We start from the raw sequence: 19,379 nt of genomic DNA on the forward strand, positions 1-19,379 counted from the left end.
CCCCCGATGTGATCGACTCAAAGTTTAGATTAATGGGCCCGGGCGATGCCGAGAAAATTGAAATGCTTTCCTCTTATGATAACTATATATTAATTATATATTATATATTAATATATATTAATTCTCAAATTAATATTATATACACTTTAACTGGTTTTACTGTTAACACCCCCACCCAATCAATTTCCACCTGTTCCCCTAATCCTAGTCCCAACCCTAGCCTTACTTTACCCCATTAAAACACCATTACAAAACCCTGTATTATAGTGTGTAGTGCAGTACGTCACAGTAAACTATATGCTTGTTTTTTTTAACAGTATTTGTATATGAAATTATAACTGATTAACTGCAATGGTATTGGAATACTGTATGGATCAGAACTCTAACTATTAAAAAGGAATCCAGTGGTAGATATGAATCAGTAATACAGACACGCAGTCATATTCTGACACCCAGTAAGAAACACAACAAAGTTTACAAACGAGAGGAAGCCATTCGGCCTATCTTGTTGGTTTGGTTGTTAGCAGCTGATTGCTCCCAGAATCTCATCAAGCAGCTTCTTGAAGGATCCCAGTGTGTCGGCTTCAACAACATTACTGGGGAGTTTGATCCAGACTCCCACAATTCTCTATGTAAAAAAGTGCCTCCTATTTTCTGTTCTGAATGCCCCTTTATCTAATCTCCATTTGTGACCCCTGGTCCTTGTTTCTTTTTCAAAAATGTCCCTTGGGTCGACATTGTCAATACCTTTTAGAATTTTGAATGCTTGAATCAGGTCGCCACGTAGTCTTCTTTGTTCAAAACTGAACAGATTCAGTTCTTTTAGCCAGTCTGCATATGACATGCCTTTTAAACCTGGAATAATTTTGGTCGCTCTTCTTTGCACTCTTTCTAGAGCAGCAATATCCTTTTTGTAGCGAGGTGACCAGAACTGAACACAATATTCTAGATGAGGTCTTACTAATGCGTTGTACAGTTTTAACATTACTTCCTTTGATTTAAATTCAACACTTTTCACTATATATTCGAGCATCTTCTTAGACTTTTTTTATAGCTTCCCCACATTGTCTAGATGAAGACATTTCTGAGTCAACATAAACTCCTAGGTCTTTTTCATAGATTCCTTCTTCAATTTCAGCATATCTCATATGGTATTTATAATGCACATTTGTATTGCCTGCGTGCAGTACCTTACACATTTCTATATTAAATGTCATTTGCCACGTGTCTGCCCAGTTCTGAATGCGGTCTAATTATTTTAAATGACCTTTGCTGCTGCATCAATGTTTTCCACTCCTCCTATTTTTGTGTCGTCTGCAAATTTAACAAGTTTGCTTACTATACCAGAATGTAAGTCATTAATGTAGATTAGGAAGAGCAGAGGACCAAATATTAATCCCTGTGGTACTTCACTGGTTACCTCGCTCCATTTTGAGGTTTCTCCTCTAATCGGTACTTTCTGTTTTCTACATGTTAACCACTCCCTAATCCATGTGCATGTATTTCTTTGAATCCCTACTGCATTCAGTTTGAGAATTAATCTTTTATGCCGGACTTTGTCAAAAGCTTTCTGGAAATCTAAATAAACCATGTCATATGCTTTGCAATTATCCATTGTCGATGTAGCATCCCCCAAAAAATCAAGCAGGTTATTTAGAGACACTTTGCCATTCCTAAAACCACGCTGACTGTCTCCCAGGATACTGTTATTATATAGGTAATTTTCCATTTTGGATCTTAATAGTTTACATATGTTTACATATAATAGAAGTCAGGCTTATTGGTCTGTAGTTACCTGGTTCAGTTTTGTCTCCCTTTTTGTGGATCGGTATTGCGTTTGCAACTCTCCAGTCTGTCAGTACAACCCCTGTGTCAAGAGACTGTTGCATGATCTTGGTTAGCAGTTTGTAAATAACTTCTTTCATTTCTTTGAGTACTATTGGGAGGATCTCATCCAGCCCAGGGGATTTGTTTATTTTAAGAGCTCCTAGTCCCTGTAACACTTCTGCCTCTGTTGCGCTAATTGTCTGTACTTTCCTTTGTAAAAACTTGTGAAAAGTAATAATTCAGTATATTTGCTATTTTTTTCTCTTCGTCTAAGATTTTGCCATCTCTTAGTACTCTGCAGTGATTTGACGCTGTAGTTTTGAAATGTGCTTCTTCTGATGCTATTACACTGAGTTCTTACAGAGACGGGTAACACACAGAACAGAGCAGAGCTTCTCAAACCTGGTCCAGGGGACCCTGTGTCTTTGCTTAATTAGACCTCTTTAATTGTTTTCAGCTCAAAAACAGTTGCAATTCAAGTTACTTCTAGATTGTTAACTTGATCTCAGAACTGTTTAAGAGCTAAAAGCGAGTAAAGAGGTTGAATTAAGCAAATGATCACTTCAGTTAAGGGTCTAGTTCAGCAACTGAGGGCTCAGTTGGTATGAAAACCAGCAGCCACACACACACCACGATTCTCTCTCTCTCGCTGTGTACACACATACACACACACACACACACTGTATATGTCGCTGGAAGGCAGTGTTTAAGATAAGAACCTATGCAATAGTCAGCGTGTTCGCAAACAACCAAGTAAGATCAATTTATGCCCGTGCCCAAATCACTGGGAGGACCACTGCTCTAGAAGGTTGTAAACATTTTAATTTCTTTGAACAAGCAGTTGGCAGTTTCCTACAGAATCTGATTGCATTTCCCCACAATGTCCGCCAGAGGTCAGTAAACCCTCGCTGGATCAGGAAATACGGAAGCTTTCATGTTTGTAACTCGTGACAAAAAAACAAAAACAACAACAATAAAGATGCGTGTAAAAATCCTTAGGGATCACACTGAGCGTGACTAAGCAGTAATCAGATTATTCTAGTCTGCTTTGATCGTTTTGTGTATCGTTAATGTCGCACGGATACAATGAAAGCATTGAGTTAAAGTGATGTAAAAGTCATAGTTTCTCAGGCGCCGTGCTTTTGGCAGTGTGCACGCCGTAGTTGTACTCTCTGTAAGCAGTTTTTATGCAGACTTGTGTACCTCGACGGAAAATGTGTTGCATTACAAGCACACACTTTTAAATATCAATTATATTCGTTCCTTTTTAAAAAAAAATAAACCTTGGAGTTGCTTTTGCTTGGACTTAAGAAGTTGCTCTGTGTGAAGGTGAGCCGGCTACAGCCTTTTTGGTGTGTGTGTGCATCATCATTTTAAAACAGAAATACTATGCCTTTGTGTACTGTATTGTGCTTTTAAATAATATTCTAAATGTATCCGGTTGGAATTGAAGTGAGGCTGGTTGAACTTTGTACATGTCGATAAATACCAGACATAGCGAAATTATTCTGCAACATCAAGCCAGCGCTTACTCATTCTGAGAGGTATCAGAATTCAGGGCTGATACAATAATAATAATAATAATAATAATAATAATAATAATAATAGAATCTTTTAAACTTTTCTATAATATACTTTATGAAATTTGGTATCTGATTGACAATACCTTAGTAAAGTTATTATTATTATTATTATTATTATTATTATTATTATTATTATTATTATTATTATTATTATTGTTGTTGTGTCTTTGTACTTCTAACTTTTACTTTTACTGTGCTTAATGTATTATGCATTGTTTTTTTTACTGTATCTTGTAAAGTGCTTTATGAAGACTGATTGATTGAACCACTCAGGGATGCATTTGCACTGTTGGTATAGGAAACAAAGAATATATACTGGAAATACATGCAATAGTAAAGTACAGCCAGTCACACTGGGCTAGCCAAAGCTACTCAACTGTACAATGCATTTGAGAAAGAGAGAATTAAAGAGAGACAGACCCAGGGAGGAGCGACTCTGTATCCAGTGCCACAGTGGAGAGACACCCACTTCATCCTCCACTGTGATAGAACGATACTTCCTCAGGCTGACAAACAGAGGGAGTATCGCTTTCTGCTCCAGAGCCAAGAGGAGAGACTGCAGGTCTTTCAGGGGAGAGTATTTGAACTAGAACCTGAACGAGAGGGAGAGAAACGCAAATACAGACAGACACAGAAACACAGATACAGACAGAAAGAGACAGACACAGAGAAATGCATATACAGAGAAAGAGAGACACACAAAGGGACCAGACCGACAGACAGAGAGAAACACAGATAGACAGAGTCAGACACAAACACAGATACAGACAGAGCGAGAGACAGACAAACACAGAGAAACGCAGATATAGACAGAGAGAGAGACCAACAGATAGACGGACAGTCGATAGACAGACAATCGGCTCGGGAGTCTGGAACCAGCTTTGTAGTAATGCTGTTGAAGCTGACACCCTGGGATCCTTCAAGAAGCTGCTTTATGAGATTATGGGATCAATAAGCTACTAACAACCAAACGAGCAAGCTGAGCCCAATGGCCTCCTCTCGTTTGTAAATGTTCTTATGTTCTTAATACTGTTTATAGAGTGATCAAGAGAATTCTGAATCCTCGATACCCTCGTGTGTAGCGCTTTGTTTATTTGTTTGTTTGTTTTGTTTGTACTGATCAGGGTAGCTCCAGTCCAGTATGGGAGCTCAGCTCTCTGTGGACCCCAGTGTCCACGTCGTGATCGTGGGCGGCGGGTTTGGGGGGATTGCGGCGGCCCGACAGCTCAAGAGCAAGGGGGTCCCCTTCACCCTGCTGGACCTCAAGGATGCCTTCCACCACAACGTAGGGGCGCTGCGGGCCTCGGTGCAGACAGGTGAGTGAGGGGGAGGGAGGGGAGGAGGGAGCATTAAAGTTATCAGGAGACAGGCGCAAAATAAGCTGCTCCTCCCCTATAGCTGCAAGAAGAGCTCCTTCCAACAGCAAACTGGCAGCCTCGCAGGTCACACTGACTCACCACCTAATATTCCGCGAGGCGGGATTGAATTCCCCAGCATTGCAGTCAGACTATCGGCTCATGAGAGGCGAAACAGGAAACATTGAGAAATGTATTCCCAAGCTGATTCGTGACCCAGGATGATAGTGAAAATATATATAGATATAGATATATATTATTATTATTATTTTTTTTTTTTTTTTCTGACAACGAGAATGGAAGTGCCAGTGAAATGGCATTACAGGGATGGAAACCAGACTCCTGTTGCAGAGCAGTTTCACCCATTCCTGGTTTTAATTTGAGCTTGATTATCGGTAACAAGCTCAGGTATGTGATTAAACTCCTAGTAAAACCAGGAATGGATCCCACATCCCTGTATAGGGCTGCATTGTTCTGCAGTGGACTCAGGAACGCAGTAGCCCGCATGGCTTTCTTTTCTCTTTCTCTGCAGGGTTTGCTCGGAAGACTTTTATACCCTACACAGCCACGTTCGGAAAGAGTTTCAAGCAGGGCAGGGTGGTCAGGATTGACCTGGAGACACAAGCAGTAGTTCTGGAGGGAGGAGAGGTAAGAGACTGGGTTTAATGAGAGGAGAGGTAAGTGACTGGGTTTATTGGGAGGAGAGGTAAGAGACTGGGTTTACTGGGAGGAGAGGTAAGCGACAGGGTTTAATGAGAGGAGAGGTAAGAGACTGGGTTTACTGGGAGGAGAGATAAGAGACTGGGTGTACTGGAAGGAGAGGTAAGAGACTGGGTTTACTGGTGTCAGTGTGTATCGTGTAAACAGTAGGTCCATCAGAATGTATCCAGTCCGTTTGTTACTCTGATATCAGACTAATGGCAAGCTCAGGAGTTTGATCACCAAAAAGTCGCGTCATTTTCCAGCACTCCGAGTTACTTTTCAAATATCAGTGGCTTAACTATGTGTTCAAGCTTTGAGCGGCAAAAGTCTCTTTTTCAATGCCAGGCACTTGTAGAAATGTTTCTCTTCTATGGTAAGTATCTTCTCTGGGTTATAGTAAAGTAAACTGAATTTTATTTTTTAAATTTTTTTTTTTATGTAATCGAAAGCAATTGAAGTTCTCTCACCTTATCCTGTCCACCGGCAGCGAGGGAGACTTTCCAGGCAAATTTAAGGAGCCGGTTACCATGGAAACAGCCATCCAGCAGTATGAAGACATGGTGAAGGAGGTAAACAAGAGCCTCAGTTTTAAACAGGGTCAGGCCTGGCCAGTCCTCCTCCTTGGATTGTGATTGGCTCAGATCTCAGGAAGCTAAGCAGCAGCAGTAGGGTCAGGCCTGGCCAGTCCTCCTCCTTTTCCTTGTCTGATCCTGTGTTCTGCTGTGTGTATCTGGCAGGTTCAGGCTGCAGAGAGGATCGTGGTGGTCGGAGGGGGATCTGCAGGAGTGGAGATGGCTGCTGAGCTCAAAACAGACTATCCCAGTAAAGAGGTGAGGAACCAGAGGAGACAGGGAGTACCTTCTGGGGAGAAGACATCTTCCATGTGACACTCCCCTCCCCCTCCACCCTTCTATCAAGCTGCTATGCAATGGGAGTCTTATTTCCATCCCAGCCCTTGTTCACTCTCTCTCCTCTCTCCCTTCTCCCCTCACGCAGGTGACTCTGATCCACTCCCGTGTGGCCCTGGCTGATGTGGAGTTGCTCCCGAGTGTGCGGCAGGGAGTGAAGGAGGGGCTGCTGCAGAAGGGGGTCCAGCTGCTGCTGAGTAGGTGGAGAGAGAGTTAAACTGACCGAAGTGGTCTAAACTGTACCCTGCTAACATGGAGGAAAGCAGCCTAGAGCCCCGCTCACCTGGGGAACAGTCACAAACTGTGAATTATCGAAAGGTGCCATATCAGTAATAGATATTGATTGTCCTTCTCCCTCTACAGGTGAGAAGGTGAGTAACCTGGCTGACCTCTCCGTCAACGTGACTCAGAAGGGCATGAAGGTGTTAACGGACAAGGGGTCGGAAGTGGTGGCTGACCTCGTCATCCGCTGCACAGGGATCCACGTGAACTCTGCAGCGTACAGCTCCGCGCTGGGTAAGGCAGAGAGACCCCAGAACTACAAAACAAGAACTTTATTTAGGGGTAAAAACCCGTCTGTTTAAAACAGGCCACGATATCTGAATGAATCTTTACTAGTGTTACGATGTATTTATAAATAAAACTACACGCGAGGGGTCACCTTTTAGGCTCCTTCACAGGGGGGCGATTTGTGAGCATTTCTGTTTTCCACCAAATCCAAGAAAAGCAGCAATAATCTCAAAACCAAGCAGCTGTTCCTTCACTTTGAACGGTAAATTAGCCCAGTTAGCACCCATGACCCTCACCTGATTTGTGTGGCGCGCTCGATCTGAATAATCGAATGCATGGTTGGTGAAGTTTAAGATACCTTTCTAACGCCCGCTCCATGTTTCTCCCAGGGGACAGGCTGGCGGAGAACGGCGCACTGAGGGTCAACGCTCACCTGCAGGTGGAGGGGCTCCAGAACGTCTACGCCATCGGAGACTGCGCCCACCTGCAGGAGCCCAAGATGGCATACCACGCGGGACTGCACGGGGCTGTGGCAGCTGAAAACATCATCAGCACCCTGAGAAACAAGCCACTGCGCTCCTACACACCAGGTATACACCCTGCAATACACACACGACACTGGAACCAGACTCCCAGTGCAGAGCAGTTAGAGAGCCAGTCCAGGTTTTACAGTAATTGTGTGTGCTTAATAATAATAATGACTCACTGCAGAGCAGTTTGATTTTACAGTCATTGGTAGTGTATAATAATAAGTCTCCCCTCTCTACTCTGCCCCCAGGCTGTCTGACCATGCTGGTGACTCTGGGCCGGAACGACGGCATCGGCCAGATCAACGGCTACAAGGTGGGCAGCCTGGTGGTCAGGATGGCAAAAAGCAAGGACCTGTTTGCTGGGAAGAGCTGGAAAGACATGGGACAGTCTATTCCACAGTGAACTGGGACCAGTACCACAACTGGGAATGGAGCAGCCTGCACCCCATGGAGTACACTATATAAACTAAATAAAAAGTTTGATATTCATGAATTTTCCTTGACGTTGTCCATACCGAACAGTTTACCACCATCATAATTTATATATATATATATAAGACCTGGTCTTTTGCTGAGCTATCTCCACTGTATTTTTGATAGTGTGGCTTATTCTTGTCATTGTGGTTTTAAAATGAAAATATGTGTTTACTATAGCGTGTGTTTCTTTCAAAACTGCACACTTGAGAATGGAATAAGGAATGGCAGTGCACAAGCTGCAAGTCCTAACATGCTTAGTCTGTTAGCTGTAACCATCTTCAAGTGCTGTAAACGGGGCCCACTGTGACAAACAGGAATATGATAATATAATTCTCAATCTTTGGCTGTCTTCTCATTCTAAGGCTGCACATGAAAATGAAAAAAACCTCCTTCTCAATTACTTTAAAGCAGGGAAGCAAATAAGACTTCCATTGTATTTTAGTTTGCATATTCATTTATTCCAGCCTCTTGCTTAAACAGAAAAGCCATTGGAAAACATTTTAACGAAACCCAGCAGGACTTTACAGGTTACCCTTCAGCACTGTCGCTCCCTTTGCTGCACTGGGCCCAGTTAGACTCCACTGTACCAGAGTTTTAATTTATCAAATACAATAAAGTCCAGTAATGCTTCACTATACAGATACGTACTGTTCTTTTATTTAAAAATTAAAACCAGATTTCAAACGAGTTTGTACGCACAGTTAACCGCGTCTCTCAAGGTGGAAGCGCGTCTTCTTGTTTTGCATTTTGGATTCAGCTTTGCAGTCCGCTTGTCCTAATGAAGTTCTCACAAGATGATGCTCTCATACCAGAACAGACTCCCGGTCCACATGAACAAGCAACAAGCATCAAGCACCAAGACCCCTTGATGTCTCTACTTGTTATGTACAGTTTTCTTGTCCAATTGCAATTTGATATATAAAGCTCACCCAAACTGTCCATCAGTGTGGTTGTTTGTAAGAATATAATCAATCTGCACAGGGTCCTGGTAGGTTTGTGCTGCTTTAGAAAAGCTTTGTTTTAAGCTTCTGCTGTGATTGCAATAAAGGTGTCATCTAGTTTAGGGGGGGTGGGGGGGGGGTTGCTTTGACTAAGCATCATAAACTCTGCTGATTGGAGCGGTCTAACACATTACTACATAGAAACTGCAGTTTACATAAGAGGTGCTCCACCCAACCCAACAGACAAACAAGACATGAAAGCCATACCACCAGCAAATGTTTAATGTCTATAGCATCAGGAAAGCCATCACGAGACCAGTCTCCTGCCACAGCAGTGCATGGCCACGCACCTTTAGTACAACAAACAAACAAGTATGTGTTTCTACAGAGAGGGCTCCACAATCTTCCGGGGACCCCCCCCGATTTAAGAACTGGGTTAAGTCACACGCTTGCTAGATCCTCAAAGATACTTATTCCAAAAGCATTGCAATACATTTATGAAACCAGAAATAATCAACCTAGATATGTAACATCGGAGCTTGTAATAAAACAAGTATTTTATTTATTCATTTTGGAATGGTAATGTGTGTATTTTACTTTCAAGGAATGACAATTTGAAGTAAGCAGCGAACCGCTAAAACATGAGAAAGTGGCTGAAACTGTGGCACGATTAACACTAGGGGTGTGCCGTTGCTCATGTTCAAAATTGCTTTCAAGAAGTATTTATCTACAGGTATTCACATGTTGATTTCAAAACAAGAAAAGCTGTCCTTCCCCCACCTTTGCAACAGAGTACCAATCAATGGCAATTAACTTCTTTAGTGTTTTAAAAGCCGTTTGGAAGTGAATTGTTCTCTCATCCGGGGCGCTGAGATTTTTTGAATGGTTAATGAACGGCACTGAATAGCTGCTGATAAATACTTCTGAAAAGAGAACGAGTCTCAGCACGCAGTAATTGATTGGAACCCGGGTCTCTAGAGGCTGGGACAGTGCACCCCCCTCATTGATCTGCACTGAGCCTTGGTAATCAGATATTTGTTTCTGTTGTTGCAAATGAGACTGCAGTAAACATGAAACAAGCCATCTCATCCCCGTACACCCATTCACTACCAGCTATATAACATTCAACAATAGACTAGGACACAAACACAGCCAAACATTAACTGACACCCCACATCAATATGTTTTTTTTTACACAACTTTGAACACTCATTCACAATTAGTATGGTTTTCAGTGTTTTCTTAGTTTGTTTTAAATCTGTATCTTCCGATGGTCTGCAGGGAACAGCAATGTTGTTTTTATTTATTTTATTATTTAATAAATAAAAACAAACTTTGTGATACACGTTTTATTAAGGCTATTCTGTCACCAATTTTCTGCATCTTTAAAAAGGTGCACAAACCAAAACTTAAAAACAAAAAAATCGCTCTGTTCTCCTGAGGCACTTCGAATTTTGCTTCCTTTCTTTTTTGGGGGCCAGTGACATACCTAGTGCACTACTGCTATCGAACTTATTGTGTGGAGGCATAAAAGAAAATGAGTCAAGAGCCATATGAAAGTGCGTGAATAGTGTTTCCGAGTACCTCAGTCACTGCACCTTCAAAAGACCCAACGGAAATATCAGCTGCAATAATGACAATTAATCACAAGAGCAATATTAAAATAATATTTGCGTCAGGGCATTATTTTAGTGCAAAAAATGAATGAAACAAACAACAAAAAAAAGGATTAAAAACAGGGGCTTTTTAAATAGACAAAATTAATTCATGATTCCCATCTTATATTTACAGTAACGTTTTGTTAAAATTGGGGCACCTCCCTTTTAACCCGGGGGAACAGCTCAATTGTTTATTATATATAACCATACAACTGCGTAAATACACATATAGATATATATATATGGTTTGTGTATACTGTAACATACAGACTATGAATTGTTAACACATGCGCACTGTATATATACATACATATATATATATATATATTGATATATATATATATATAGATATATAATATATATATATATATACATACATATATATACATATATATATATATATATATATATATATATATATATATCCATATATATATATATATATATATATATATATAATATATATATATATATATATATATATATATATATATATATACTATATATATATATATATATATAATATATATGTATTATATATATATATATATATATATATATATTTATATTAGGTATAATAATCTATATATGATATATATATATATATATAACACACACACATGAGTATGTATATATATATATAGATGATATATATATTATATATATATATATATATATACTATATATATATAATATATATATTATGACGTGTATCGATATTGTATATAATAAGATTGTAGGATACAGCAGAATTATACATTATATAATAGAGACTGCATGACACTGAATACTGTAGGGTTCAGTAAGCTGACATTTTTAATACAAGCGCTGAAAGTTCAGCCATTGGATCTCATTTTTGGAGTCTTGAGTTCAATCAAACCCGTTGACAGAATGACCGGGCGAACAGCACCGTTACAAATTCCATTGCTGAGCAGGTAAAGAGCTTGATCTAATTAAAGTAATTCCTCAAATTCAGTTTCTTTGAATTTATTTAGGGTTAAACATACAGCGCTCCCTCTTCATTTCGACTTGAGAACCAGCGAAGGTCCTTTGTAGAGTACAGTATAGGACTTCTACAATTTACTGTCTACGAAAAATAGAGGGTGCACTGTACTTCCTTCTCCATACGTGGTACTTCCTGCTTGCTATATAAACAGAATACTCAGTGGATCTACACAGTGCTAGGGGCGGAACTATACACTGCTGTCACGATGCAGTGCGTATCATGATATGCAGTGAGATATGAATCACGATACGACGTGTGATATGAATCACGAAACGTGACGGTCCTGACAGGCTCTGTGTACGATTCACAATAAGATCAAATGAGTATGTAATCAGTTAGGGAGAAGATGTATTCTTAACAACTATGAAACACACGTGGTGTTCATTTCGAGAAGCAATTGGTGAACTGCAATGAACCATGTTGTGCTTTCGGTCTTGAATCATGATACAGACTTCTATTACCATATATCATGCAAAGAAAGTATCGTGATTCACCGACAGGCTGCGAGTAGTTACATCCCCAGTTATCAGCCATGTCGCTTGAGTTACCAAACGTCGAAGTGTCTTATACAACACGTGAAGAAGCAACTCAAAAATTCACGCGTACCCACATCACAAGGGTCACATATCTGGGATTTTTTTTTTTTTTTTTTTTTTTTTTTTTTTTTTAAGATTTTTTTTTTTTTTTAAAAAAATCTCATAAAATGCAGTCACTTTTTTTAAAATAAATTGCTGTTTTAATGTTTCTTTAACTATGAAAGCTGACGCGAGTCATATCGGGTGGTAACACAGACGAGAATCTGTCTGAAAAGAACTTCGGGAAAGAGCAGCTTGTCGTTGCGCGAGCTGCGAGTCTTATTCCGTAAGAAAGTGAAAGCAGCAGAGTTCAAACTATCTAAAGAATGAAGGGAGTGTCTCCTCCAGGGCGACAGTGAGCTTGCTCGGTTACTTTTCAGGTTTTTCTGCATACCGTCGCCAGCTTGTTAAAAGGAAGGCACTGCCTTTTTTTTTCCCCCTACAGGTTGGGGCAGGCGAGACAGTTGAGACTGAGAGACATGCTACACATTCATCAGCGGTAGAAACATACTGGAGTGCCGTACCACTGCTGAAATGAACAGGAACATTTGGGAAATGGAAAAGTACCACAAACTAATGCCACAGGGGTGTCTACACTGCCTGGTCACTTCATTAGGGCATTGGGTGCCCTGATCACAACGTGGCATAGACGCCACAAGGTGCTGAAAGGTGACCCATGGGAATCCGTTAAGGGAATGGGGTAACCCTGGAAGATGCCTGGAATTCGGGCATGGTAAAGGGCACATTACCCTCTTGAAAGTAGCCACCAGGGTACAAGTGCAGCATTGTTTGGAAGACTTGATCCACAGTGATCCTTAAGTAAATTATTTGTTTAGCCTTTTAGAGTAATCAAGGAACCCAAGCCTGGAGAAATCCAATAGGGGAGACAGACCTAATAAGTGACCAGGCTGTGTAATCACAGGGCAGGAATGCATCTCACTCGCAGTGAAGATCAGGGAAGCTTCAGGAGGACATGAAAACTGTCAGACAGCATGACAAACAATGATTTACTGTGAGCAAAGCAACAACAGAGAATGGCATTGAGAGGGAGGGAGAACATAAACAACACAGGATATTAGACGGGTAAGTTTAGGACAATGTAGCAGATGCAGAGTGTCCTGCAATCAGGTTCAATGATGCCAATTAGCATGACACTAACACTCACACCCACCCCCTACCCCACCACCAGGACCTACAGCCACTGGAAGCACATGGAAACAAGTATGTTTGGTACAGCTCGGTACACCCCCTGTACACACACTCAGTAACTTGTGGCTAAAAAAGGTCCTCAGCAAGTCTCATCACATTCAGACAAGCAATTGTCCAGTCCAATACAACACAGCACACTGTCCAGTCACCTAGAGCCCAGTCCGTTCCAGTCTGTACGATATGATGATTCAAGGAGAAAGATTCAAGTTTGTCAAAGAATATTTTCTTCATCATTACAGTCCAGTCTTTTACAGTTTAGTCAAACACAGAACAATCCTAGTCCAATACTGACCAGTCCAATACAGCAAAGTCTAAGATCAACCCAGTCCAATACTACAGACGTCAAAGACTCTGGTCCTAACCTCCTCTAGTCTTCCTTGACGGTCTTCTTGCTGCTGTTGCTGCCACTGTACCTGCTGCTGCTCCCACCCTTGATGTAGGTCTGATAGAAGAAGGAGAGGAAGAGGAACAGGTAGCTGAGGTACATGAGGGAGGCCCACAGGATATTGTCTAGGTAGGAGAAGCAACGTCCATCCTGCATCCAGAAGAAGACCAGGCCGCTGACCACCAGCCCCATGACCATCTGTGCGATCTGCATGGTGGTGATGAGCATGGCGAGGGGGCGGGGCACCCGCACGCCCGCCGCCCGCGCCGCATAGTAGCTGTACATGAGCGCGTGGGCCAGGTAGTTCATGGTCATGAACCAGCCCCCTCCTGCCACGCGGTCCTTGTAGGAGTACCAGGAGTACAGCAGCACTGTGATGTGGTGGTACCAGTGCAGGAAGATGAGCGGCTGCTTCCGGAGCACGATGAACACTGTGTCCCCTGAGGACAGAGAGAGAGAGAGAGAGAGAGAGAGAGAGAGAGAGAGAGAGAGAGAGAGAGAGAAAATCGTGATGTGGTGATACCAGTGCAGGAAGATGAGCTGCTGCTTCCAGAGCATGATGAACACTGTGTCCCCTGAGGGGGGGGGGAGGGAGAGAGAGAGAGAGGGAGAGAGAGAGAGGTTAGAGAGAGAGAGAGAGAGGGAGAGAGAGAGAGGTTAGGCAGGGGTTAGGCTGTGGAAAGGGGAATTCTTACCCAGCTCCGGAGCCTTGCTCAGTACAAACGCGTATGCCCAGAACTTGCTGACAGGGCCGCTGTAGAAGCTCTGGTCACACACAGACTGCTTGAAGCCACTGGTGTCCAGAATGTAGAGCATGTACCAGCCGGTCCGCACAGCCCCGACGATACTGCAGAGAGACAGACACACACAATGTACAGCATGTAATAGCCGGTCCATACAGCCCTGATGATACTGCAGAGAGACACACAGATACAATGTAGAGCATGTACCAGCCGGTCCATACAGCCCTGATGATACTGCAGAGAGACACACAGATACAATGTAGAGCATGTACCAGCCGGTCCATACAGCTCTGATGATACTGCAGAGAGACACACAGATACAGTACAGAGCATGTACCAGGCGGTCCATACAGCCCTGATGATACTGCAGAGAGACCCACAGATACAATGTAGAGCATGTACCAGCCGGTCCATACAGCCCTGATGATACTGCAGAGAGACACACAGATACAATGTAGAGCATGTACCAGCCGGTCCATACAGCCCTGATGATACTGCAGAGAGACACACAGATACAATGTAGAGCATGTACCAGCCGGTCCATACAGCCCTGATGATACTGCAGAGACAGACAGACACAATGAATGAATGCTGGCTGTGGTGATGTTACCAGAATGTAGATTTTTGGCAGGGGTGCCCATCAACACACCTACTGAACTGTTCACACTCAATTACAGATGACATCTGATCTCATTATAAAGCAGGTGTGTCACCAAAGCACAGAGAAATCTAGTGTTGCTGTCTCTGTTAGACTTCAGCCAAGTTCTGCCTAATCACTGCAGCCTGGGTGTGGGTTCTTGAATGAGAAATGTTAATGTGAAATCAATTGTTAACAAGCACAAGATAATAAAGCAAAAAATGAATTAATAAAAACTTCAGCCCTCACACAAGCAAAGCCACACGCAGACAGGTAGAAACACACACGGAGACAGACACGCACACAAAAACTAAGATACACCAACAGATGGATAGACAGACATACACACTGCACGGATGAAAATAAGACTCCTTTTGCATAACAGTATCCATTCCCTGGTTTTACTCACAGTTTAATAAGACACGCCCAAACTTGTAACTTGTACACACCGTGGCTAATCAAGCTTGTGGTAAAACTGCTACGCAATAGGAGTCTTATTTCCATCCCAGACTGAATGTATGAAAGCTCTTGCTACCTGAAGACTGCCAGGCTGAGGGACCACAGGACCAGGGGTTTGCGTAGCTCCAGTTTTTGCCTCTCCTTCATAAACTGCTGCCCCCCGAAAATCACAGCAGCATAGAGGGCTGAGAACACAAAGGACTTGCTCCTGCAAACACAGCAAAAGCAAGAAGAGACCGTCAGTGATGTACAGCAGCCATTGCTATGGCTGCAAGCTCAGATATCACAGCTGCTGTTGCGGCACAAAGCCCATTAGTTGGATTGAGCGCTCCACAGAAATCGACGCTGGCAATCAGGCGAGGGGCATCGCTGTTGACTTTACCATTCAAAGTTTCACAATTGGAAAAGCACTTTTTTCCACCCATAGGGAAAAAAATTCTAATTAAGTGTGGCATACAGATATACCGATAGACAGACACTCCTTTTTAAAACCACATTTTTAAAAGATGTTCAGAATATTACATTTCTCACTTCTTGTTTATCATGCAATGTGTTGTGTATGTTCAGTATAATTCTCTGTTGTGGTTTTTCTTATACCAGTAGTTATCCGGCCTACCAAGTAAACATCCTTTTTCAACCACAGGAGTGGGACTGCTTTTGAAAACATTCCAAAAAAAGAGCTAAATTTGGTTGAAGAGGCTTCAGAAATGTCCTACACTTGTAATACTGGCTGACACGTTCCTTTCCCTTTTACTGAACCCGGACACCTGCCCCAGGGCAGTTGCGCGCACACACACACAATGTGTGCCGAAGGATTTTCTTCTAGCTAGAATTTTTTGGGAGCCGACAGGAACGTTATCAAGGTCAGCATCATCATCAGCTGTAAACCCCCTTCTTAGATAACAGAAATATTAAGCATAGCCTATAACTTGTCTTTTCCTAATTATAAACCAATAATGATCTGGAAGGTTTGGAATTTCCAGGAAGGTTTGGAGTCTGTGCCCCAAAGATTCTAGACATTCTGCTACCCTGCCCTGCATCTCTTAACAGCTGTGTAACACAGTCTTCAGAATGCACAAAAGGAAAATACAACACAAGCAAAATAAATTTCAAATAATCAGCAACTTGGGAAGACGTGTGTGTGTGTGTGTGGGGGGGGGGTTGTGTGTGTGTGTGTGCGTGTGTGAGATGAAAGCAACATCAAAATAAAATAACTGAGAATCAGCTAAAGCTGGCAGAGAGAACCAAGGGGGAGGGAGAAGAGATGGAGGAATGAAAGGCACAGAATAGGAGGGCAGAGGGGAAAAAAGGAGGAGAGAGAAAAAGTGAGAAAGAGGAGAGGGCAACAGAGAGAGCAAGGAAAGGAGCTGGAGAGAGATTATAGAGGGAGGAGAGAAAGACTGAAAAAGATGAGGGAGGAAAGAGTGAACGCATGATGGGAGTGAAAGAGGGAGATGATAAAAAGAGAAGAGTGCAGAAGGATGTGAGTGAGAAGGGCAGAGAGGACAGAAAGAGGGGGGTCAGAAAGGAGGGGGAGAGAGTGAGAAGGGGTCAGATGGGAGGAAGGAAGACAGCGGTGTTGGTATTTCCTTTACTGATCAGCGTTTCTGAGGCTGCTGAGGTGGCTCAGAGCAGCTGTGTCCCACTCATCACGTGACTGGGGTTGCTGCGCATCTGAAACACTACTGCAGCACACATCTGCCTCGACCTTCAGAAAAGACCCTGAACAGACCTGTTACAGTGTCTTGAATGATGCTCTAACAGCTCTTGACAGAAAGCTGTAATTTCTGCCCACTCTGATTTTTGGTATACAGCTTTTCATTACCAACTCACATTTGCCACAGCAGCTTTGGGAAACAAGTCTCCAATTGCATAGCAGTTTGATCCATTTCCTAGGTAAGCATCAAAACAGCTCAAACTATGTTGTGTGTGGACTCGACCAATGGATGTCATATGTGATGGGTCGAATCATTTTTGGTCTTACCCACTTTACGATACGTTTATCCGCAAAAAAGACTTGAAGTAAGAGAGATGTAAGGACAGACATCGCGGTCTATATCTAAGTAGAACAGTATTTGTAATACTACACGTGGGTATAATTCTAACAATAAAAGGACATAACGAGTTAGAACGTGAACGAAGGGGGGGGGAAGGACCTGAACTCTCAATAATAATAATAATAATAATAATAATAATAATAATAATAATAATAATAATAATAATAAATGACATTTCAAGGAAGCAACTTTTTTTTTTTTTTTTTTACAAAATATGAATGTAAGATTTGTGTTTGATAATACTTGCATACTTTGTATCAACGATTAATGAAACGCCTTAAAAATGAAAACCTGTAATCGGAGTAGTCAAATGACTGGGCTGCTTTTAATTTAACTCCCTTGGCAACACCCTTCATCGACTCCGTGAATTAAACAAGACGAAACTGGCTACGGACCTTCAATTCTAGGTACTGCACACGTAAAGTACAGGCTGTTACAGGTCCGGTGTATCACCGTGCACGTCCAAGCTCACGGGCTTTGCGAAACTGACCAACGAAAAACCTCCTACTGAGTCGGGCAGGGAGAGTGACAGCAGTGTGCCTGCCTACAATGCGTCTCAAAGACATTCTACTATCTTTGATATAGCGACGCAATTTACACCTGCATCTTTGAACCAGACAAACCCGTTTCGCTAGGACTATACTTCTTTCTGAAGCAGGGTGCGTAGTTCCTGGGTCCCCGAGGCCGCTACAGTACACGGGCACTGACACCGAACTGCATGCATTAGCTTATATTCTAACTGTGTGCTTAGCCCTGCGCAGTTTCATATAAAACAAGATTCAAGAATAGATGTACACGGATGAAGGAGGACAATGCGCGTTTGCTTGACACCACATTCGGTGTTACTACATGTATTTTAGCGTGTAAATGACTGTATTGAAATATGACACTGTCTAATAATAATAATAATAATAATAATAATAATAATAATAATAATAATAAATGTAAACACCAATGCAAAAAAAAAATGTATTTGTTTTTCTAATTTATTGTAACCGTGATTCAACTAGCACACATACTGCCGCAGGCCTACCGTATCCAACACAGTATTACTGTACCCCTACCAGCAGGTATACCCATGAATTCTACATCCCCTGATTATTGTACTATAAGCAATCAAGTGGTTTTTGATTTAAAATAAATAAATAAATAAATAAACAAAAGACGTTGTACCGTAATAATGCAAATATAGACTAACCCTCACCCTTAACATTAGAAAAAAGGTGTTCACTGCGGGATTCCAACAGAAACTAACCCTTGCGAAAGCGCGGAAGAGGAATCGCCAGACCACCTCATTCCATATACAATAGGCAGGGGAAGCTGAATTGTATGGGACACGCAATATTGTACAACTCACCAGTGTTCCTGCATCCATTCGATCGCCTCTCGCTCATCAAAGCTCCGCTCAAAGTCGTATTCCTGCAAAGGTGGAAGGTGCTCGCTTGCATTCATTTCTGTATCCGAGCGGTACAGTATTGTTAATGCTGTTGTGTAATAATAATAATAATAATAATAATAATAATATAATAGTCTTTTGTGATAGTCCCCCTTTACTGAAATGCAGATCTAGGTTTCAGAACACACACATAAAAGAAATGAAGAACTGTACCGGTAAATACAAATATCAACCGTTAACCCGCTGACGAATTAAATGGCTTGCAGTTTTATTATAAATTCCAATATAAAAACCCGAATGAATGGGTGTCATGTACAACTGGAGACGCTACGCTACACCGCTACACCACCACACCACACCACACCTACACACTGCTCGTACCGCAGACAAACAGAGCGACCATTCGAGCAGCATTTCAACT

The 19,379-nt window shown here is 42.0% G+C and overlaps 2 protein-coding genes across 2 annotated transcripts; one reads left to right on the forward strand and one right to left on the reverse strand.

Moving 5' to 3' along the window:
* Window positions 1–2,756: 2,756 nt before the first annotated feature.
* On the forward strand, window positions 2,757–8,529 carry LOC121322042 (ferroptosis suppressor protein 1-like). The gene is made up of 9 exons (XM_041261495.1): window positions 2,757–3,156; window positions 4,535–4,726; window positions 5,298–5,413; window positions 5,917–6,036; window positions 6,205–6,297; window positions 6,464–6,572; window positions 6,739–6,891; window positions 7,275–7,475; window positions 7,664–8,529. The coding sequence occupies exons 2-9, from the start codon at window positions 4,552–4,554 to the stop codon at window positions 7,816–7,818; spliced, it is 1,122 nt and encodes a 373-aa protein (XP_041117429.1). The 5' UTR covers window positions 2,757–3,156; window positions 4,535–4,551; the 3' UTR covers window positions 7,819–8,529.
* Window positions 8,530–13,065: 4,536 nt separating this feature from the next.
* On the reverse strand, window positions 13,066–19,379 carry LOC121321918 (elongation of very long chain fatty acids protein 6-like). The gene is made up of 4 exons (XM_041261310.1): window positions 18,920–19,379; window positions 15,582–15,713; window positions 14,362–14,513; window positions 13,066–14,106 (listed from the first exon to the last, which is right to left on the reverse strand). The coding sequence occupies exons 1-4, from the start codon at window positions 19,012–19,014 to the stop codon at window positions 13,649–13,651; spliced, it is 837 nt and encodes a 278-aa protein (XP_041117244.1). The 5' UTR covers window positions 19,015–19,379; the 3' UTR covers window positions 13,066–13,648.

The sequence above is a fragment of the Polyodon spathula genome, chromosome 10, assembly GCF_017654505.1.
Source record: "Polyodon spathula isolate WHYD16114869_AA chromosome 10, ASM1765450v1, whole genome shotgun sequence".
NCBI lineage: Eukaryota > Metazoa > Chordata > Actinopteri > Acipenseriformes > Polyodontidae > Polyodon > Polyodon spathula.